Genomic DNA, 24618 nt, shown 5'->3' with positions numbered 1-24618 from the left:
AATCTTGGAAAGAGACAGGCATGGAGGAGGAGGTTCAGTTGAGGAGGGGGAGGGATGAGATGAGAGTAGAGAAAAGAGTAACTAGAATGTATTTTGTAAATTATGAAATTGTCAAAAAACTAACAATAGAAATTGAGAATTTAAACATGCAAAATTGGGGGCTGGAGGGATAGTTCAGTCGTTAAGAACACAGGCTGCTCTCAAAGGACCTGGATTCAATTCCTGGCACCCACATAGTATTCACAACTGTCTGTATCTCTAGTTCCAGGGGACCTGACACCCATACATAGACATACATATAAGCAAAATCCCAATGCACATTAGATAGATAGGTAGATAGATAGATAGATAGATAGATAGATAGATAGATAGATAGATAGACAAATCTTCAAAAAATTAAAAATGCAAAACCTCAGTCATAGTCCTAATTTCATGGGCTCGAAAGGCTATATGAAGAAGGTGATGTCCTTAATTAGCTACAGCTAATTGGCTTGAGATTATTGCTTACATGCAATGTGAACATTTGCAAATCTGATCCCACATTTTAAACACAGATTTATGTTTTAACCTCATTAGGACTCACCAACCATGGCTACCCAAACATGAGCTGAACAATGACAAACCAAAGCAGATGGGGGAAATTCTACAAAGCCTCAACCCTCCTCAAAAAACTAATACAGCTAAGGAATACTGAGCGTGAGAGAAAGCCTTTCCCAGGAAAGAATGCATCAGTGGGCTATTCAATGCAAATGGTCAGCCCTGAAAACATACATACAAGTAACACTGTATAGACTGATTATGTAAAAGGATTTTTCTTTGGATTGCCAGCTCACGAAAAAAAAAAAAAGCAAACAAACAAACAAAAAAAAGCACGGAGACTCATTATTAATTATAAAAGCTTGGCTTTAGCTTAGGTTTGTTCCTAACTAGTTCTTGCAATTTATATTAAGCCATATCTTCTCATCTACATTCTTTTGTGTGGCTCATTTGCCTTTACTCTGTACTATCCTGCTTCCTCTGGATCTGGCTGAAGACTCTACCTGTCCCCTCCCCCAGCTCTCTCTGTCCAGAAGTCCCCGCTATACCTTCTGCCTAGCTATTAACCATCTAGGATTTTATTAAACCAATCACAGTGATATATCTTTATACAGTATAAACAAATATTTCATAACACTGAGCACATTATATTTAGGAAATATATATATATATATATATATATATATATATATATATATATAGTCATGAAAACAGAGGCTGTGAATTTGAAAGGGAAGAAGGAGGAGCTGAGAGGAAGGTATGAAGGGAGAAAATGGAAGGAATAAATTTAGTAATTATATAATAATCTCAATAATTTTTAAGTAAATTAAGAAAAAAACAAGTGACCATTTATCCATAAACATAAAACAGCAACACTACACTCCAGAAGATGCAATAAGGAAGATGGATGCAGAGATTGTTCAAGGTGTTGAGGTAATTGCAGATGGAACTGTTCCCACTTACTGCCTTGGACAAGTATAAACTTTTTCTAAAGTTCAGTTTCCTCATGTAAGAGAAGCTGTCTCCCATATATCTCAGGGTTTGGGTGGAATTTAAATAGACCAGCAGAAGCAAAGGCACTAGGGAAGCTGTGAATTTCAATATCATTCATGGTAACACCCTTCCAAGCATGGAGGCACACATCTTTGATCTCAGCACTGAGGAGGCTCAGGAGGTCAAGGTCAGACTCAGCTACACATCAAGTTTGAGGACAGCCTGTGATATTTGTGATGCCAAATCAGAAGTGAGATAACAATAATAATAATAATAATATATTAATATTAATAATTAATATCTGAACTTGTATGCATTTCCAGGTACCTTGACACACATTCCCAGCAAGCCTGTTATCATTCAATTTGCCCAAAATAAGTAAGCTAGATGAAGATTCCTACTACAATAGGAAACCAAAACCTTCTAAGCTTAAATGGCATGTCTGCGGTGACACAGAGGTCATGGCAGAGCTGTGGGTTAAGGCAGTGACTACTTTTTTATTTGATTACTACAGAAAAGCTGTTGTATTTGCAGTTCCTGATTTGTATCCCCTACTAAATGAATCATGCAATGTGTGGCGTGGAGACACAGTAGAATATTATCCAGCCATAAGGAATCAAATCATGTAACAATGTGAGTAGAACCACTTGTGAACAGGGAAACAAGCCAGACACAGAAAGAAAACTACCACATGTTCAGAATTTCTATGTGCGCGTGTGTTACCTTTAACTTTAAAATGATACCTTAATATGTATAAGCTTTCTCTACAAAGCAAATAATAGTTAACACATAATTCATGTTTAATAGCTATGCAAGTCCTTTAAGCCTTGAGTTCTCTCATGTCACATGAACACTACTATTTTTTACAGTCTTACAGAGCAAATGTCTATGAAGGTTAGAAAGGGATAATTAGGCAGTTTATTTCTGGCCATTCCATACAATGAGACCCATTAGAAAGACCCACTGGTATACCACCTATCAAGCTGACTTTCGCTTTATGTAGCCTAATTTGGAACATGGACTAACCCATCCTGAAGGGAAGCTCTCCTGTAATTCAGGTGTTGGGAATCTCTGCTGTGCAGAGGGTAGCAGATACTTACAGCTGACCATCAGCACAGAGAGGATCTTTATCTCCAAACTTGCGCAAAAGCACGTGGGCGAGGTCTACGCCATGGCTTCCACTGCTGTTGATAGAAAGGAGACAAAGTACCATTAGGAACTCCCAAGGAAAACAGTGAACACTTACCCTAGTCAAGCAGATTGGGAGAACACTTCCCAGAGCACCAAATAAAACTAATTTCCCAGTACTTTTGCAATCAAGGCCACAAGCAAGGATAGAACCAAGAAATGTTTTCAAAAACAGCTTTTGCCACCACACATATGTATTTGGTTGTGTTTCTAGTCAAAGCAAATTAATTTTTAGATATTTCCAATTAATTTTCTAAGCATTTCCACATATTTCCACGGGCTTAAAATTAAATTCTAAAGGCTTCCTAATATAATGTCGTATTATGTTAATTTATTAAAATCAATAAAAGTATTTTCTCCACACTGGAGCTGGAGCTTGGCACAAATATTCATCCTATTACACAGCAATACAAAAATGCAATTTATATTTATATCCTTTGTTTCCCACATGTCCTTGAATCACACTTCCATAGGAAGAAGAATTGAACCTGGTTTAAAGCCCACATTGAACGATGGTGTTTAGTTTGCTGGCCATAGGCCTCAAGTCTATTTATAATTTAAGATAAGTACAAGGTCAGCGATACTGTACTGTCTTGCCAAAGATAGAATCGGCAGTAATACATTCATGTCATATTGAGGGAAGATACAGAAACAAACATTAGAAAAAAAGCTGGTAAGTTTTTCACATCATCTGTAAGAAATGGTTGGAGTTGAAGAAATATGAAAGCAAGGATAGGTCAAACTTCTTAAAATTGTAGTAATTGGTAGTGGGATGCATTTCAATTGATTAAAGTTCAGAATTGGAAATTTTATAAAATATAGAAGACATGTAAGAAGGCAGATAATATACAGATACAGTTGGGTAGAATGTCAAGGGAATACAATGGAGAAAGTTAATAGCATTTATCCAAAGATCTCTAGTTTCAGTAGCAAGGGAAAGTGGCAACTTTTACAGAGCAGAATGGGATAAAAGTTCAAAGTCTACCTTGGAGTGATTAGCTGGTTTGTGGAGTTCTTTCCTCCCAAGGACAGAGAGGACAACAGCTGATTGTGACCAAGCCAAAGCTTAAGACAGAAGATCTCAGAAAAACTGTTCTGCACTTCCAATGACACACATTTTACATCACGGAACAGAGAGAAGGAGAAAAGGCTTGCACGCAGCAAGAGTGTCAGCAGGAGAGGAGGTATAGAAAACCCTTTCTTCTCACTCAACCAGAGTAGTGGGAGGATGCCAGTTTCAAATTTAATTTAATTTATAACATTTATTGTTTTGGGACTCTTATAAACCATGAGTCGACAATTTATGGGAATTGATTTTCTCCTTTCATGATGCGACTTCTGAAGACCAAACTCAAGTCATCTAGCTTGGTGGCAAGTATCTTTACCCACTGAGTTATCTTGCTGGCCCTGTGAGATTCCAGTCTTTAAAAGACTTCTGTTGTGGTAACTCAGTTGCTTGGCCACCCTAGACCTTCCTTGTCTAGTAGCACACTGTGGGAACCAGAGCAAACACAATAGGACTCCGCACTACAACCTGGACAACAGAGCACTCCTGAAGAGCAGGGGAGAAACAGATCAAGGTAGAAATCCAACTGAAGCCAGAGTCAAAGAAGGTACCAGACACTGAGAAGGCCCAGGGCTGGAACCAACATTTACAACCTGACCTGTGTAGGATCTCTCGCTAACAGAACCATGTATAGCACCACTCAGAGCTGTGACCATCATTTCAACTAATACAATCACACACACACACACACACACACACACACACACACACACACATATGCACGCACACACTCACACATATACAACGTGTGTATGACATCTGTACTACAACCTGTAAAAGAAGACACAAGATATAGCTGACACCTATGGGAAACAGAAGAGTCAAAACCAGATCCAGCAGCCAGGAGTGTAACTATTGACTCTGAGGCCTTAGACCTGTCTCATCCTTTCCCATTTTTCCTTTGTTTAATATCTGGTATCTATTTAGAGGGTCACCTGTGTTCTTCACTGTTTCTGTTCCCTTTATTTTTTCCCTGTTTGGCTTTTTTCCTCTCTTCCTTTCTTTCTCCCTTCCTTCCCTTTCTTCCTTCCTTTTTCTTCCTTTAATTTTTTTTTCCTTTTTTGATCCTTTTTGATAGGCTTTCCCAAAAGATAAAGTTTCTCTGGTTTGAGGGAAAAGGAGTCCCTCTACCTTACCTTCTTAAGAGCTGGGATGGTTGAGGTTGTCGCAGCCCTTCCCCTCTTTCTCTTCTCATTATACCTTCATCCTGAGACGCCTCATTTCCCTCACTGTCCTTACTGTAGTTTATGCCCTGTGGTTTTGCCCATCCTAACCACTTGTTTTACTCTGCTTTTCTTCTTTCCCACATATACCCGGGAACTAATCTAGTGGACACTCTACTACAGCTGTTCCTTTCTTTCGTAAAATGGTTCAGCTGAAGGGACAATTTCTCTTTAATTGACTTTTATTGTATTTTTACACAAAGGAGTACTGGGTACGAATCCTGGTGCCACAAGCATGTGGGTGGAGGATAGAGTAATTGAGATAGATCCTCAGCCCAAGGAAGAGAAACAATACATCAGGTATACTACAAATCATTTCCACAAGAACACTAAAGACATATCCAGGGGCTGGAGAGATGGCTCAGAGGTTAAGAGCACTGACTGCTCTTCTGGAGGTCCTGAGTTCAATTCCCAGCAACCACATGGCGGCTCACAACCATCTGTAATGAGATCTGGTGCCCTCTTCTGGCCTGCAGGCATGTATGGAGGCTGAACACTGTGTATATAATAAATAAATAAATTTTAAAAAAGACATATCCACTGAAAGAATAGGTTGATTTCTTTTATCTTACCAACAGCCTTTTCTCAGATGTATAGATACAAAGAAAAAACTAAGCACATGAATATTCATAGCATTTTTAGCATTATTATTCCTCAAAACATTATTGATCCCCCACAGTAATGTTGTCCAGTGGGGGGTGGGTTTGGTAAAATCCTAGATAAGGAATCCAAAAGATGATTATAAGTATGTTCAAAGAAATCTAGTAGAATACAAACACATAAAAGCATACAACAAGAACACAGGAATGAGATAAGGAAGTCAATATGAAAGTATATGAAAGTAAACTTCATGGGGGAAAGAAAGCAAACTTATTGAAAAAAATAAGCTGAAATGGAAATGTGAAGTTCAATAAGTCCAATGAAATTCCTGTGGAAAGCCTCACAGAGTGGACTGAGGAGAAGGCATGCTGTCACACATTGAAGACAATGTAGAAAAATGGAACATGCAGACAATTACAAAGATAATTCATAAGGTAGAAACAGAACATGAGATTTGAGGGCACAATAAAAAGATCCAACAAAAGAATCACAGGTGGGCTTAACACTCTGAAAGACAAAATATACAAACTTATATTACTATATTCAGCAAAGGTATCTGTAACAATCGAAGATTTAAAAAATATATTCCATAATAAATAGAAGCTAGACGAATCCATGGTCACTAAGGAAGTCCTACAAATGATCCTTGAAGAACTCCTTCATAGCAAAGGGAAAGATGGACACATTCATGAGGTCACAAGAATTTTGTTAACCATGAGGCTCCATCTATTTGCTATCTCCAAAACATGTAACTCAGCATCAAAGACCTCAAGATAAAAATAAAATAAAAGTGGAAAAGAAATTCTAAGGCCATAGAATAAAAAAGCAAACAAGGGTCACTGTTCATATGTGACAAAATAAAAATTAGTCATAAAGTAAGTTCAAACTGACTAAAGAAACAATCCAGCAAAAAGGTTATTTCAATTCTAAATGAATATGCAATGAACACACACAATTTCATAAAAAAAACACTGGATGTAAAGACACAGATTAATAAGCAACTCTAATATTCAATTCTCACCAACATGTGGTTCCCCTTATCTATAGAGAAAAATGAGCTAAGAGGCATCATAGATCAAGCAACTGAGCAGCCATTTATATAATATCTCATGCAAATGTTGAAAACGAACACCATAAGCAATAGATAGAATTTTCCCTGAAGTAGGTCATATAACTTAACACAAAGTAAGGCAGAATAAACATAAAAATCAAGAAACAAAAACAATTAGGTAAAACAACAACAACAGATAGGAAACCCACAGAAAATATACAAACTCATAGAATTGAACAGCACACTATTTAATAAATAATTTATTAGAGAAATCAAGAGGAAAACTAGTCCAATCATTGAATGAAACTGAAAATATAACATATCAAAAACTAAAATAAACTGAAAATAAAGCTTAGACCTACAGATGCATGCTATAAAAACAACAACAAAAAAAAAACGGAGGGGGAAAATAAAGGTGACCTCAGTTGCCAGCACCCATAGTCGAGCTCCAAAGAGTCTGAGAGACAGACAAATGGAGTTTCCAAAGGGCAACATGGGGGCAGAAAAGGAGTCTAAAGTGTCCTCAGTAGCTGTGGAACAGCTAAGAAGAAAAGTCAAGTTTTATAGAACGATGCTTTTAAAGACTGGACTCAATAAATTAGAAAGAAAGATGGCAGAACAGAGTCATACAGAGCAAATCTGTACTCTTCACTGTTGTGTCTCAGTTAGCAGGTTGTGAGCACAAAGATCATGCCCAGTGAGCCATGGGGCTGCCAGTGCCAACAACAGGTATTGTGCATTGTCCTAGAGCTCCCACAGAAACAGGTCAATACTGAATAGGACTGGTCCTAGGTCTGCCAGCCAGCTTCTAGCATCAAGTCACTGTACTGTGACCCGTGCTGCTTGTCCTGCTGGGAGACAGAAAGGGCAGGAAAGCTGCCCACACCCTACAAGCACAGCAGTCATGCCAGGCGAGCTGTGGTGAGAGCAGCACTGTAGACGGGGTAGTGTGCAGGGGCCCGGGCTCCTGCGGAAACTAACTGAATAAGGCTGGTCCTAGGACTACCGGCTGGCACGCAGCATGGAGTCACTGAGGCTGCAGCCCATGCTACTCGCTTGCTGGGAGACACTAAGTGCAGAGCAGTAGCCTGCAAGCACAAAGGTCAAGACCAGCAAGCCTCAGGGCAACAGACATTGAAGGCAGAGAGGTATGTAGCAGCTAGGAGCTCAGACAGAACCTTTTCAATGACTTGTTCCAATGAATATTTGCATGTAAAGCTGATTGGGCAAATATACATACATACATACATACCATATGGCACACTGAGTTTCCCAAGGCACTGCCATGAATGAATATGAGCTGGAGAGATGGGAAAGATATAAAGGAACTGAACAGTGAGTGCATGGTGAAAAGAGGCAGAAATAGAGACGTGATGGTGTCGGCATGGGCGAGAGCATGCTGTGGTGGACGGGGAGCATGTCCTTACTGAGCGGAGCCAATAGGATGGTGTGTATCAGCCTGAACCTTATGCAGACTGACCACGCTGCCCAGTCACAGGATCATGACTGCCAAGGTGAAGACAGGTTCTTCTGAACCGGATCTCACTGAAAGACCTCCATGGTCCATGCTGTCCCCAGAAGCCACTTTGGTGCCACAGGCTATGTTGAAGCTCAAGGTTCATGTGGACATCTGTGGTCCTACAGCAGTCAGGGGCCTTCTTGAAGTCTATGGCTTATGTTACCATTGAAAGTCATGCCAATGTCCCTGGTCTGTGCAGCCTCCTGAAGCAATTTTAATATTCATGGACTGTGGTGCCATAGGGAGCTATATTGATGTGCGTAACCTGCATTGCCACCAAAACCATGCTAAAATCCATGAACCATGCTGCCACTGAGAGCCACGTCTGGGTTTGTGGGCCATTGGAGCAGGGGGTGTGTTGATGTCTGTGGCCCAAAGGCCATGCAGATGTCAGTGATCTGTGCTTTAACCTCAGGCCATGTTGCTGTCTGTGGTCCATCTGCCACCTGACGCCACTGTGATGTTCTTGGCCCATGCTACTGTCAAGAACTATGATGGAGTTCATGGTCTTTATCGCTCCTGGCGACCACACTGAGGTCAGCGGCAGTGGCTGATACTGGAGACCATGTGTAAGTCCATAACCCATGTTCTTGCTGATGGCAAAGGGCAAGGAATCTACTTTTGCCACGGTATTGGTGTCTACAGACTGCCCGTCGAGAAATAAGAACATAGAAGGCCTAAATGACAACCCTTACCCCAACCCCACCCACCAAAAAAGCAACAGCCTAGTCAGAAAGTCATGCAAGAGGACTCTCGAAAATGGTGATAAGGATGCTGAAGTGTAGCTCTCCACAGCTGTTGACTTCCGGCTGGGGTCGGGAAAGACTCTGCTATCATTAAGAAGCTGACCACTGAGAATTCAACCATACTCCAGTGAGTAGAGGCTATATGTGATGAACCTACAGTGAATATTATACTAAACCGAGAAAACCCTGAAAGAATTTCAGCTAAGATTAGAAATATGAGAGGGGTGTCCATCTTCTCTACTATTATTTAATATAGTGCTTGAAGATTTAGCTAGAGTAGTCTGGAAAGAGGAGGAAATAAAAAAATAAAATTATGAAAGGAAGAAATCAAAGTAATCTTACTATGCAGATAATATGATTTGGTATAAAAGAGACCGTGAGGACTTACCCAGGAAACTCTTAGCGCTGATAATACTTTTGACAAGTTGTAGGCAGACTCAGAACTAGTATACAAAAATCAGTAGGCATTTTATATATCAATGGCAAACATACTAAGAAATAAATCATGAAATCAATGTCATTTACATTTCTCAAAAAACCAAAATAACAAGGGGGCTGGAGAGATGGCTCAGTGGTTAAGAGCATTGCCTGCTCTTCCAAAGGTCCTGAGTTCAATTCCCAGCAACCACACAGTGGCTCACAACCATCTGTAATGAGGTCTGGTGCCCTCTTCTGGCCTGCAGACATACACACAGACAGAATATTGTATACATAATAAATAAATAAATATTTTAAAAAAATAACAAAAAACTTGGATTTAAAACTAACCAAGGAAGTAAAAGACTTCTATAATGAGAAGAGTAAAACACTGAAGAAAAATACCTAAGAAGATACTAGAAGGAAGGAACTTTCACTCTCATGAATAAGAATTAATACTATTAATACTGGGGAAATGGTCATCCTATTAAAATAAATCTACAGATTCAATACAATCACCCTTGAAATTCTAATACCATTCACAGAAATAGAAAAAAGAGTAAATATGAGAATCATATAGAACCATAAAAAAAAATCACAGATAACCAAAGGGATCTTGCGGAAAAGAAGAAATTTAGAGTTCTCACCATCCCTAATGTCAAGTTATATTCCTGAGCCATAGGAACAAATTGATACCAAGATTGCCATTTTACCACAGTCAGAACGACAGTCATCAAGAAAACAAATGCTGGCCAGGTTTAAACACTGTTGGTAGGAATGTAAACTAGTCCAGCTGCCTTGGAAATCAGCATAGAGGTTACTCAAAAAGATTAAGAATGAGGGCTCAACCTTATACAAACAACTAAAGGTAACTGAAGAAAGTTGTGAGCAGAAAGGTGGCCTTCCCCAGGGACAAGCAGTGCCTGTCAGCCCTGAAAGTCCACATACAAGTAACATTAAATGGACTGTACAGGTTGTACTTAGGAATAGAGAGGTGTATACATACACACATATGCATGCAATAAAAATTAAAGAGTTCATGAATGTGAAGGAGAGCAGGGACCGTATATGAGAGAATTTGGAGGCAGGAAAGAGAAGGGAGAAATGGGATCATGGTCTCCAAAATAAAAAAAAATTAAACTATTGCAAAATAATAAAAAGAAGACACATGGAGCCAATTTACCCTATTTCCAGAGAAACTGCAGTGACTGTTTGTAAAACACAAAGCTGACTTATGTTTAAAATAAATGAAAACTCAATGGAAAAAAATAAAAGAATGGATCAGTCAGTTCGATCTTTTGGGGGTTTATTTGAAGATCTCCAACTTAAAATATCACAGAGCTGTTTGCACATCAATATTTATTGCAAACCGTTCACTGTAGCTAAAGTATGGCCTCAACTTCAGAGCCTAAGCAATTGAGAAGTGGAGAAAATACAGCATTTATAGAGTTGAGGTGCAGAGGCTTTTAGAAGGGGGTCCCAGTGGAAGGCCATAAGTTGATGTGGGTTCCCCCATGAGAGGTGACCCCTGGGCTCTGATTAATCCTTTAGAGAATGAAGTGTGACAAGGGAGTTAAAGATGACTCTAAAGAGAAAATAGACAAGCTGAGGTAAAGATAATGCACAATTTTCTGTCCTTCTGTTTCAACTACAAACTAGGCACCCTGAGAAAATTCTGTATAGATTAACAGATTCCTCCCAAAGTTTTACCAGTAAATCTGCCTGGCAGACCTGAAAATGCTGAGCCATTTTAGGGTTTGCAAGAAACTTGACTCTAGAGGGATCCCAGGTCCAAGGAGAGGTCCCCAGATTGTTCCCTGGGCAGCAGAGAAGAGGGTGCTTGAACTGGTCTTGTCCCATAGCCACACTGATGAATACCTTGCATATCACCATATAACCTTCATTGGGCGCTGGATGGAGATAGAGATAGAGACCTACATTGGAGCACTGGACTTAGCTCCCAATGTTAATGATTCTGATCCCATTCAGCTTGGGCAATGCAGTGTCTAGCTGAGAGGGATGTGCAATTGGGAGCACTTGTCGTGAAAAGAGCTGTGGAGGGCTTTGTATAATATACAACACACATACTTTCCTAAAATGCTAGACTATTGGGAATATACCTAGCCCTCTATTTCTTTCTAAGGGCCAGGCTGCTGGTGTGTGTCAGCCCCTTTGCCTCATGTCCTCTTTCACAGAGGATACTTGGCTGTTGTAAGGAGCCAACAAGTGACTGGGTCCAGGCCTGTCCATCAGTTACTGTAAGTCAGCCCTCAAAAGAACCTCTTATATTATTCTTGTGTATTCTGACCTCAGAAATAATATAAGTATTGATATTAGAGGGAGAGGGGCTAGGGACCAAAACCAGGAACTCGGCTAGGCAGGGCAAGTCCTCAGCTTGTGAGCTATCCCCCAAACTCCTTATATGAGAATTTTTATCTGGTGTTAGAAAAGAGAAGAAATTGATATCACTGCTATATGGCCTAATCAGCTCAGGATTCTATACCCACATAGCCATTAAAAAAAAAAAAAGTTGCTTCTAAACTACAGCAAGGAGTCTCTGGAGTCTCTTACCTGAAAAAGTAAGTTTCTTCAGTCTCATAATGCCCAGGCGTCAGTTTGAGAGGTGGGTACGTGATAGCCAGAGGCTGCACCATGAACAAGCCCATGGCCAAGGCCACAAAGAGCACCGGCAGTAGCAGGTGTGAGGTGGTGCTTTTCCAGGCTCGGAGCGTGTGCCGTAGCCGCTTCCTCAGGAGTGCCACCGCCTGTCCCAGAAGCAGCTGGAAACTCCCCATGGGCTCAGACAGGGCCCATACAGGTGGAGTCCTCACCGGAGAGGCACCTGTAGGGGAGGAAAGATTGACGGGGTGAGCGGGATGCAGATGGATGGGGCTCCTTGGTCCTACCTGGTTCTGGTGAATCTCCATTTAACCTGTAGGGACTCTGGACCACCTCTCAGGTGTCCTCAAACTACAGGATAGCTTCTCTTCTTGGATGCCTGTTCTGAAGACTATACTATGACTTGAGGCACTAAACACAGCAACCAAAGACTTCTGTGCTCCCTCCGACGTCACCTCTGAATGGGGGGCAGCGGGAAAGATCTCCTCCAGTGTACTTGGAAGTTGAAATGAAACCTGAAGCACGGTGAATTCTGAGGCATCAAAGACAGAAAAGGGGCAGGAGGTTCTGGGAGTCCAATCACACCCTCTTTAGCACCCATTCGCCACCCTCCACCTCTCCTATTTTCTTCTACCCTTAATTTGGGTCTTTCCTGGGAACGCTGAAGATTGTGTGCACATGTTGGGAATCAAAAAGAACCATGGCACCTGCTCTTTCTAACGTCACCAGCCATAATTCTTCCAGTGCTTTCCACCTTCACCTGCAGAGAAGAGAGGTGTTCTCCATCCCGAGGCAGCACCTCTGCTCCAAGGACAGATGCCAAACGTTCCATGCCCTTATTAATCCTGTCCCTCCATCCTTCCTCTGTGGACAGCCTCCAGGGCCATATAATAATTTGAAAGGATGTCTGGGATGTGAACCAGTACCATGCAGGTCATCTATAAACATCCCTCAATGGTGAGTGTCTGTAGTCATTATATCTCCACTGTATACCCACCCCGGAAGAGTAGACCTATTAGTCCAGACAGATAGTCCAAACAAAGCTGTCAGAGACCAAAGGTCAGGCAAATGCAGGGCAGAGGCTTCAAGCTGGTCCTGTGGGAAGGATGGGCCTGCTCAATCACCCCCAGGAGCAACTTTTCCCAAGGTCTAAGGTTCTCCAGCAAAACAAACCGAGTACAAAGCATTTTGCAGGAAAAGTAATGACATCAGAGAACAACTGTAGGAACTGATTGTCCTGTTCACAAGCGCCAGAGGAAAAGGCGGTTTGTAAAAGAACAGCAAATTAGCTCCACGATAAAAGAGAACAGGAGCCACTTTTGAAAGCTCAATTATTTGCAATAGTGTTAACATGGGAGCTGGAGCACAGTGGTGTTACAATGCATATCTGTATTACTCCTTTGTTTATCTAAGGCACTCAGTGATGACCCTGTTTATGGGAGGTATTGGGTACGTGATTTCTGTCCAAAAACACATAACAAGGGTTGGGAAGAACACATAAAGAAATAAAGCAGTTCAATGGAGCATGGTGCCGGGATTCCGATAGGAAAACCTTACAGGGTAGAAAGTAGAGAGTTCAGAGAGTTTGTAAGCAGAGAGCCAAAGCAGGAGATGCGGATCACCATGGTTTATGACATAAATCATTCTGCTGTAGCATGACACAGGGTACTCTCATAGCATGTGGCAGGAAGTGAACAGTGGTCAGAAAGGAAGGCTAGGACAGTCCTCTGCCCAGCTCTCAAGATGCCTCCATCACTCCCCTCGTTCGACCTGCATGCACATCATACTGTTCAGGCAGGCTGTAAGGAGTAGAAGATAAACATCAGATTTATCCGGAAACTTTAAAAATGCCAGCATCCTGGCACTATTTCAGAGAGTCATGTCTCAGACAAATAAATGTGCTCGTTCTGACCTCCCTGCTGCTGAGTCCGGCTGTGGTGATATTTGATGCATTGCCAATGGTGGCTCAGATGTGGCTGTCATAAAACACTCACCTCGGCCAATACAGGGACATTACTGCTAGGAAAGGGAACTAAGCATGATGCTGTCACTTCGGTGAGGCTGCAGAATACTTGCAGTCTGCCTGCAGCTGGACTAGGACAGCTACACCCATGAGCCAACTGGAGATCAAAGTCCTGGGTGGCTTGTTCTGCTTTGCTTCAAAGGGTACTGAAGGGCCCTGGGCAGGTCCTGTGATTTTTTTCATCTCTACCATAGTCCTACCCCACAAATGGACCTTTCTGTAGCATCTTTTGATACCATATCTGACCACCCATACTTACAAAGTAAGCACCTTCTCATGCATGTGTACAGAAGGAAAAAATGGTTAAGTGTTGTTTGTATAGGAGCAAAAAGCATGTCTACTCAGGAAGTTTTCCCTGGTGATGAAATGAGTATGGAAGTCGAGATGGAGAAATATGGGGAGATAGGGTGCAGGTTGCCAGTGCCCTCTGTTCTTAAAGAATATTGGGAGCAACATAGTATGGGGAGAGAAACTCAATCTTCACTAACCTATGTGGGAACCCACTGTTACCTACCTTCGTACTGTGTGACTTTTGAAAAACTACACAACCTCTCTGAATGTCATCTCCTCAATTATACAAGAGAGATTTAATATAATTTCCCTCCACATAATGAGGGTTATTAGGATATTTATGACACTATCAAAGCAGGTACCATGTTGACTTCCAATTACAGTGAGTATCCATCAGTGTCAGGAAGTCTGTGGAAGAAAGGTGTGTCTCCTATCAGGGAGAATACTCTACCGTTCCATACAAGTTAATGGGATGTAAATGAGAAAAATAAAAGGCTAAGATACTTTATAGTTATGAATCAACCACCATTCAAATATTCATGGCTAAACTTATAAAAGCATTCATATGAATAATTTAATAGACAAAATTAAAATGCTGGATCAAATTGTTATGAATTGTCTTGTTTGACTTATGAGTGCAATTATATACAAGGACTCCAGTTACATCTACAATTATGTATTCCTCATTTACTCAGACCATCAAACTGCTTATGGAAAATAGCCAAAGTTTTTTTTTTTCTTGAACAGTGATGAGATGACTGTAACTCTTCAAATGTTAGCACCTGGTAGAGCGCTGAGCTGAAAATGGGGACTTCACGTCTGATACTCACATCACCTATAACCCTGACATTCTGGAAGACTTAGGATGGATGTGTCACCCGTATAATGCTTTCATGTTAATAAAAGTGAGTGCTCAAAACAAAATACTCATAACATGTCTGATTATGCTGTTCAAGAAAAATTAGAAAAAAATTAGCTTAGCTATACTGTAAAGGGAGGCAGGAATTTTGGCTCCTCAACTCATCTAAGTGACAAAGATTGCAAATAATGTTAGCCTCTAACATTACTGAGTGTTCAAGGAAAGGGTCTGATAGCACATTCCTGGTGAGAGGACAGATCTGGAAAACCACTGATGTGACATAAACATTGGTCGTCTTGAATTTTCTCATTTCCAGTTCTAGAGCTGTGCTGATTCAAACCCGAAAACCCATCAAGTGTGTGAAATCAGGTGACCTGTTAGACCTTACCCAAATCAGTGCCAAGAAACTGGAAACAACTTAGTGTCTAACGCATGGGGACTAATTGACCAGTCACAATGTAGGTTGAGTGTCTACATTGTAAATGTTTCAAATTGGAAAGAAGCCTTTGAGGCTTCAGACGTTGTTCAGTTTGCAGATACTGATTTATGTAAAATGAGAATGGGTCCCCAAGTCCAAATACTAAACCCATTCACACTTCACGTTATTCTCATCTGCATCACCAGAAGATAATTCCACATGATCCTTTCAGTATGTCTTGGTTCTGTCTGAGGCTCCCTTATGAGACCAAGTGGAGAAATTTCCACTTGTGACCTCTGGTTGGTACTGCTGAGGGATAACGCTCTTGTACACTGTAAATAGTTTAATAAAACATTGATTGGCCAGTAGCCAGGCAGGAACAATAGGCGGAATGACAAGACTAAGAGAATTCTGGGAAAAGGAAAGGCAGAGAGTCAGTCACCAGCCAGATGCAGAGGAATCAAAATGAGAATGCCTTACTGAAAAAAAGTACCAAGCCATATGGCTAAATATAGACAAGAATTATAAATTAATTCTGCTGTAAGGTATAGCTAATAATAAGCCTGAGCTGGTTGGCCAAACAGTTTATAATTAACATAAGCCTCTGTTGTGTTTCTTTGGGACTGAATGCCTGGGAGACCAGGTGGAACATAAACTTCCATCTACACAGTACTCAGAGAATTCAGACTCTAGAGCAGTATGGATTTGGATCAGGATACTTAACATGTACAACAGTGGAACACATTACATACTAAATACTTAGTGTACAGAAGTTATTTTGTCAGGTCTATAAATGAATAAAGCAATATAAATGGAATTACATCATATTTTGAAAGAAAATGTTTTCACAGAGACCCGGAAGAGAGTTCCATTAAAAGGGTGCAAGGGGCTACAGCAGCACACATTACCCAAGACAAGAAGCATCAAGACTTGTGCTTATGGAAAAATTCATTCAACATAAAGTGTCACAAAATACCACATGTGGAATAAATGAAATCCTTTAAGTATGCCAATACTAAACAAGAAAAACTAAAATTTCAGTGTGGTTACTTTCAGTGAAAAGTTGTCTTCTAACAAATAATTATGTATTCTATGTACTCCTTGATGAAATACAGGTTTTTAATGTCTGAGCCCTTTTTAACCTACTAGCAAGCTACGATTTATGTGTCAAGACTGTGGCTACTTGCATTTTCTTCTTCACAATTTTCTGGATTATTTCAAAACTGAATATTCGTCTTATTACCCATAATCATTTCCTAAAAATGATATACATGTTCAGGAAGTGAAGTACACTTTCATGAGACATAAACAAGATAATTCTCTGTTCATTTAATTACAGCACATCAACTTGAGATGGATATTTAGTATCTCATAGTAAAAGCTGGATGTGGGGAGCAATGCCTATAAGCCAGGACACTGGAAGCTGAGTGAGAAGGATCATTAGTTTAAGGTCATTGAGAAAGACTTTGTCTCAAACCCCACTTGTAGTTTCCAAACCTTGGTTTCTTGTGTGCTCTGGACTAATCAGAAGGTCTAGGGAAGTAGGTCAGTAGTAGAGTACTTTTCCAGAATAGGAAAATCCATCGGTTCAGTTCTCAGCACCCCCAGAAAACCTCATGCCAGTCAATGTTTCCTATATTTATAATTGAATCTAATAGAGATGATACTATGAAATAAATCAAATTGAGAAATAAAATATAGTCTTTATTTCTGTTGTATTCTGTTATAGGACTTTGCATTAAGTATGTAAATAAAGTTCTCAAGAGACCTGGAGTCGAAGACACAAACGGAACAGCACAGCAGGGCACAGACTAGCAGGCACCTTCTCCACAGATGCAGCCAGTGCCAGGGCTGTTGGCTGACAGTCTCAGAAGGGTAAGAAGACTAGGAATACTGTTCCATAAGCTGAAAGACTCTTGTGACACAGATAGAATTGAACTAAGCTACTAAGGAAGGCCTGAGTGTTCTCTACTGCAAACCGGGCATGACCCTGGATTCCCACATCATAGACATGAAAAGACATAAATGACTAGATGCTCACCAACCGACCCAGTGTGATGAATCTAGTGAGCCTCGGGGGAAGCTTGGGCAGGTGTATGTTTCTCTGAGGAATATGTATTAATAAAATAACTAGATGTCCTTAGAATGGCTTTGGATTCCGTAAATGTCCCATAGAAGCACACGACCTAGCACCAGCTGTCAGCTTGCCTGACTTCCAGTGTGGCTCATCTGAACTCTCTGCACATTGGCGGCAGGTATTGTTCCCTCAGCTTCTTAATTTATAAAACAAAAGCCTAGATTAGCTCGTCTTCAGCCTTTGTTCTGCTTTAAAAATACTTTTAATAGTGTGACAGTTGCCCAAATCAAGACTAAATTGTCTTATACTCACTACTTATGTTTTCAGAAGAACTAAAACAACCAAACCAAGGGTCTTCTTCTTTGGGAAGAATAGAGGAAAAGAGAAGAAATAGGAATCCTAAAACAGAATGGAAATAAAAATCAAAAAAGGGACAATATTTTGTGGCCCTTACATAGCTATGAATCAGCATAAGTCTCAAATAGAACTATTTCATAAATATGAATATAGTAGTATGTATAACCTCGATCTATAACTTTGGTTAATTACCTTTTCAACACCTATTGATGATCTTTAATTCTTTGAAAGAGGATCTAAGAACAGACTGCATTTATGTAAATCATTTCATGGGTGATTTCACAACATGGTCTTATCAAACTTTTATGAAACTTTATCTGCTTATCTGTGCTAATTACCATATTGCGTTTACAATGCTATTTTCTTTAAAATGTCAGAAACCAGATCACTAGATAAGTTAGCGGTTTTCTTTGTCATATGTCACTGGTCCCCAGTTGCTGCATGGTGGCCACTTCACAAAGGAACTCTTTAGAAACTAGACTTGTCATAATAGCACACATGTGGGAAGTATTGGATCAGGATTTCACCATGGAACAAAGTCATCACTTACGCAAACCACACTTTTTATTCATTTAAAAGCTTCTAAATTCCCTCTGATAAAACCTGCTTGAACAGACAACTCATCCTTCACAAGACCAAAACTGCAATTCTAAAACCTGGTGGTCACAGAAACATCGAAGGACCCAACTTCCCTGCAACACATCAAAGATGGATTCTCCACCCCACAATGGCCCCACTTGTGGTTCCCAAGCCTGAGCTCCCTGTGTGGTTTGAACTAGTTGTTAGGGAAACGGCATTGCATGCCTTTTGCAGTATGCCAGTCATGGTTCCCATGCGGCTGTGTTGCAAGCCCCGATTCTGATCACGCAGAGAAAGCAGTGTATACTACAGATAGATGCAGGCATCCTGCTTCTTGTCCGCCAGCCTTAGCTTTCTCAGATCAGTGTCTTAAGTTAAAAAAAAAATTCCCTCTAATACAAATAGGACCTTTTGAGGAAGCATCTGAGACATAATGAGAGTCAATAAACATAGCTGGAAAGGAAAAAAACTGTCTGCTACTAAATTCTCTCTTCAGTCTGAGCTCTCTGCTTATCCCCTTGCTGTTCCCATCATGGCCAAGTGTCTTTGTCTGCATGGGCACTGGACACTCCACTCCAGTAAGATAGCAAACTCTGAAGAATGAGTGAACAAATGGACAGTCATCAAAGTGGGATCCAGGATCCTTACCCATCACCTTCCTGAGACAAGGCTTCCCTTTCTCCTAGACTCATTATTCTCCTACCTAGAAAACGTAACACCACCCGGGTATCTCTTCCAGTCCTTTAACCTCTTGATTCCTTCTCTGCGCTGGCAATCCTGCTCCCTGGGTCCACTCACAACATATCACCCTGTGACTGTTTGAAACTTTCATGTAAGCAATGCGCTATAAGAAGCAGGGCGCAAGGTTATTCAAGGGCCATGGTGTCAAGATGTGTTAAGGCTGGCCTACATAAATTTCATCTCTGTGTTAAAGATAGGCATTCTGAATTCAGGTGAGAACAGTGGAGAGTCTTGGGGACTTGAGTGAGGAGGAGGATAAAGAACACATCAATAGAAGATGCCTGCAAGTCATTGACTGGCGCACCATTTCAAGTGTGATTTTTATACAGCTGTGTATTTAACAAAGCAACATCATGCTTTTGTACTATGGTCTAAAGAGATAAATACAACTGCTTACAACATCCCTTGGCACTTCTGTTTACTAGGGAAGAGGTGACATTTCAGAAACTATGGAGAAGATGGAAAAAGGCACAAACCCCCAAGACCTATATTTCTCTCACACCCCAACTTGTATGTAACTACATGTGGAGAACTCTACACTATGAAATTTAAATTCACGCACAAATATATTCAAATTATTACATAAAATTTCTGCTGGGTTGTGCACATATGCACTGAAACATCAATTAATGTCATGTTTAGACTTGGGATCTCATTTCTGTGACTCCTCTTTATGTATATTTAAATCTTCTAAGAGATCTGAAATACTTCCATTCCCAAGTACTGCTCAAGAAGCCAGATCATGGTGCCCTGCTCACTGTGGTTCCAGTGAGGAAGTGAAAGTTCAAGAAGAATTGATAAAACCCTTTGGGACAGGTTCATCATCGCTTCCTGTGGAGAGAAAGATGCCAGGAAAGGTTGCCCCAAGCTACTCTCATCCTGAATTATCCAAGATGCCCCGCCATTACTTCGAGGCAATGGCTACACTTACGATGAGCGAAGCACACGCTTGTCACATATTTCACACCAAGATGATATTCCAGCTCAGAAAATGAAGATTGGAACTATTCATCACCAGCCCTGGGAGCTTTTTATGGCAGCTCTGATCTGCATGGTGACAAGAATTACAGCTTCACACTCTTCCTACTTCCCACTGCCCCTGATAGAAGTCGTTGCTTCCTGGCACCTGCCACCACCGATTATCCTGTCCAAGTCTATTTCAATTCCATTTGATTTTGGCAGCCTCCTCACTGCAGAGCACCCTGCTGTTAGCTCTCTGCTGGTTTTAACTAACGTGGAAAACAAACCTTCTTTGGCGTGTATAATTGGCAGCAGCAATGCCCCTCACCCCACCTTGCGTGCAGTGATTGAGAGTTTTGAAGTTCAAGGAAACGCGGACAAAGAGGAAAAGACAGCCCCGTGGATTTAACACCATGGTGAAGCTTGAGAGACACACATAGAATTTGGAGCAGCTCTTTGAGGAGGCAGTAGATTACAGCAGACTTCCCTGGGACAGGCTGTGCAAACAGGATTGTCTTAAAAAGCAAAGGAGAGGTTGCAGACCCTTCAAATTAATCACTGCCAAAATTGCTTTCCGTCCGTAGAAGCGGTAGCAATTAGGAAGGAAATACGGAGGATTACATCTTGGGAGGAAAAAAAAAAGAGAGAGAGAGAGGGATTTTATGTAAAATGCTACTGACAAGCCATTGAGCTCAAAATGTAAATGCGATCTCAGATCTCAATGAGGAGACGAGGCTCTGCGAAAATGACAGTAAAAAAGAAGAAAAGAGAAAAGCCACGGCAATGAACGCCTTCTATAGAAAAGGTAGCCGTTGGCCCCAGCTTCAGTCAGCATTAGCTCTGTGAAAGTTCACATCAGCTTGAGGCTTAAAGCGCACTATAGAGCTATTCGTGACACTGACCACAAGCCACTGAAACCAGAAGCAATGGGGGTGACTGTTAACACAATGCCACAAGGTGTGGTTGTACACACATCTCTAACCTTAGCACTCAGTCAGGAGGATGGAGAGTTTAAGGTCAACCTAGATTGCATAGTGAACAGAGTTGGGGCAGGGGCGGCTAAAGGGAGAGAATAGAAGGAGAAGGAGAAGGAGAAGGAGAAGGAGAAGGAGAAGGAGAAGGAGAAGGAGAAGGAGAAGGGGGAGGTAAGCTGGAGGGAAGATAAGTACCCAGAATCAAATTCTGTGAAAGTTACAAGGAAGAATATTCTATTCTAACAAGCACCCAGGTGATTTTTCAACCTCATTTAAAACAGTGTTTTGGAAGACAGTCGCCATAGTGGTGGCACATCTGTGGGGTTGACACCATGCATTCTGAAATCCTAATGTGAACAAGATAAGGCCATGTGGTCACAGCTGCCTGCACCTACCTATTCAAATAACACATCTGGTTCTAAGTCCCTCCCCCTAATCCCCACCATCTCACTCATCTGGCAAGTTAATCAAGAAGAATGCATTCCACAGAGCATACAGTACTGGGAACACAACAGCAAATGAGAAGGTACCAGGCCTTCAGTCTCATAGTCGCAATTTCTGAATGGGCAGTAGTGACACACATACAGTCTGTCACCATGCTGTGAGAGTCAGAGAGGACCACAGATCTTCTTAAAAACTTCTCTGGCTAGTCTAGCGAGCAGGAGATGATTTACAGAATGAACAATAAACTCACACAAAGATCAGTTCAGAGCAGGCACAGAAGAGCCTGCAGGACCAGGAGGGGAACAGGTCTGAAGACACTGAGCAGCAGGGGTAGCTTGACATGCCCAAGAACTGGGAATCCGTGTGTGAGAGAAGGGACTCTAGGGTGTGGTGAGTATCTTTGTAGGAGTGCATGGGCAGAATTTGAGCCCAAGGAGATAAAAGTTACCAATGGTTCTAATCAAGAATAATGAGATCAAACAATTTAAAGGAAGCCTGGCTGTGGTTGACAGACTGCTCCAATCAGGATCCAGGGAAAACTGGACATGGAGAATGAAAGAATAGTCAGTTCATGAACAGCTCAGACATTCTTGTTTGCCCACTGGCTTCAGAGATGGTATACTCCCATACCACTAACAAGAAGGGAGAGAATAATGTATGGGCATGGGCAGATAGTGTGAGTTTGGACATTCACTGGTGCGGGTACCTTGGAGATGTGTAGACGGAACTGTGTAGTGACCAGAGAAGCCTTCTGAGTGGCAGTGGTACAGGAGTGAGTGAAGTGGCCAAAGCTGAGCCAGCAGCCTGTGGGAAAGCTGGCAAGAGGGGAAAGTGAGTATTTAGGAATGGCTGAGATAGAACTGGATAGAAAATCCCCGATGAAGAAAGCAAACTGAGGAGGAATGATGTTCAGAGAGAAATTAAAATGTAAGATCTTAGAGTCCAAAGATAATTCTCCCACAAGAGAGAAAGGTCACTATTGCCATGAGAGGACAGGTGCTGCCCTAGGAGGCTGGTGACGTGGGGCACCAGTGAATGTAGAGCAGACCTTTCCAGTACAATGATGGGAATAACAGAGACCCCAGTAGGCACACGCAGGAGATGAGTTTGCCTAGGTTCATTAGGCAGCTTGGGTTCGGATAACACAGATATTTACTGTCTGCTCTAGAGGCAGGAAAGACAAGGTAATGCCCACAAAGCTGATGTTTTATGAGACCTCTCTCCTTGTCTCATAGATAGTATTTTGTTCCAGTGTCTTTGCCCTCTGTTTTTATTAAATTCCATTTGCATCTTTTTGCACATTTTGGCTTGACCATCTCCTGCATGGTGCCAGTTATACTGGATGAGCATCTACCTGAGTGACATCATTTAATTTTAACTATAATCAACTGAGTTCAGCATCTGGTATCCAGGACTAGGACTGGACACGGACATATGAATTGTGATGCAATTTAGCTGAGTTCACAATAGCATCACACTGCTGGAAAACAACATAGACTAGAAGCAGAATTTGTTGTTTCAAAAAGAACATGGAGAGCTCTGGAGGTGCGGTGTGTGGACAGAAAGCACCTCCTGGAAGCTCGTTACAAAGACACACTATGGGCACCTCCCAGACCTACCGACCTAATGATGTAAGGTGCAGCTTAGCAACCTGAGCTAACAAACAGCAGATCATCATTTTGAAAAGAGGCTACTGCTTTTTTTCTGAAAGCCAACAACTAGAACATGCATATATACGTATATTTCTATAATGTATTAGATATTATTAATGGATGTCTTCTACGGTCATTTGGATATTGCATTATGTGTGTAATATCATAATAAACCTTAGTTTAGTAGGCCTAGAAAAAGCCATTTCAAAACCCCATGGCAGGTGCAAGGACTGGAAAGAAGATTTTGGTGTTAGAAGCACCGAGGTTTTGTGCGAGTCGGATAGCCACTCTCAACTCAAGTTTGCCTGCAAATTAGCAATGCGGATCCAAGGAGAAAGCACAAGTACCTGGAAGGGCCCCACAATCAAGCCTAATGTGCTCGTGCGGTTTAAAAAAATGATGAATCCTTTTGCCAATGAGAAGTGACTTCTACCCCGCTGTGTAGACCCAGTAACACTGTGAAGTTCCAGGCACCCAGACATCCATCTTCAAAACCCATTTCCATCGAGCTGCTGGGTCCCTGTGATTTAAGGGCATATGTTTTATATTTGATTTCGCCAGCATCAATCTTTCTGAGCAGTGAGTTACTTGGGAGCTGGCCCTTCGATGATATACAGCTTGTGCAGAAGGAAGGGGCTCACACAGACGGGGGGAGCCTGCAGCAGTGGCCAACCATGAGTCACCCATCTGAGCACACAGAGAAGAGGAGGCCCTTGCCTAACAATTTCTCTAGGAACTGAATCTCTCTAGTCTAGCTCATACCAGAGGGGATGAGATGAACTACATCAGCATATTGATGGGATTATAGCATCTCTCTAGCAACTTGACTTAACATTCTTCGAAAGTTGTACCTACTGAGGAAAATTAGTTTGAGTCCTACTGAGTTTTATGTGAGGATTTTATTGACTACAATAAAAGCTGGCAAATGTCGGGGATCTCAAACCAAATTTGATTTAATGTGTCTTGAAGTCATTTCTTAATTAGCAATGAAAGACTTAAATACAGTTTTAAATTATATTCTGTCCAAAACTTTGTAATTTAAATAATGAAACTGTGTTTCTACAACATATTAATACTAGTAATGGAAGCGTTTCTGGTTACCGGACACTGCGCCTTTAAATTCAGACACAATTTTTCACACATCATGTGGCATTAGTTCTTATCACACATTTCATTTTCAATACATTTACACAGATTTTCCCCAATATTTCCCATGTTAAGAACATATCATTATCATTTATAAAAGGATGGGTTACCACAGTGAAATATATATAGGGGATGCAT

At 41.2% G+C, this 24618-nt stretch overlaps 1 protein-coding gene across 1 annotated transcript in view; it reads right to left on the bottom strand.

The window, feature by feature from the left end:
- Nucleotides 1–24618, bottom strand: part of Abca13 (ATP binding cassette subfamily A member 13) — a 329916-nt gene that overhangs the window by 162211 nt on the left and 143087 nt on the right. Inside the window, exons 27-28 of the mRNA XM_087909185.1 lie at nt 11912–12182; nt 2631–2714 (exon numbers count right to left, since the gene is read on the bottom strand). Coding sequence (XP_087765311.1) covers nt 2631–2714; nt 11912–12182 — 355 coding nt within the window. The remainder of the gene's footprint in view (nt 1–2630; nt 2715–11911; nt 12183–24618) is intronic.

The sequence above is a fragment of the Myodes glareolus genome, chromosome 8 (genome assembly GCF_982192425.1).
Source record: "Myodes glareolus chromosome 8, mMyoGla1.1, whole genome shotgun sequence".
NCBI lineage: Eukaryota > Metazoa > Chordata > Mammalia > Rodentia > Cricetidae > Myodes > Myodes glareolus.
Note: the sequence above shows the minus strand (reverse complement) of the source record. Positions and strands in the feature narration are given on the sequence as shown.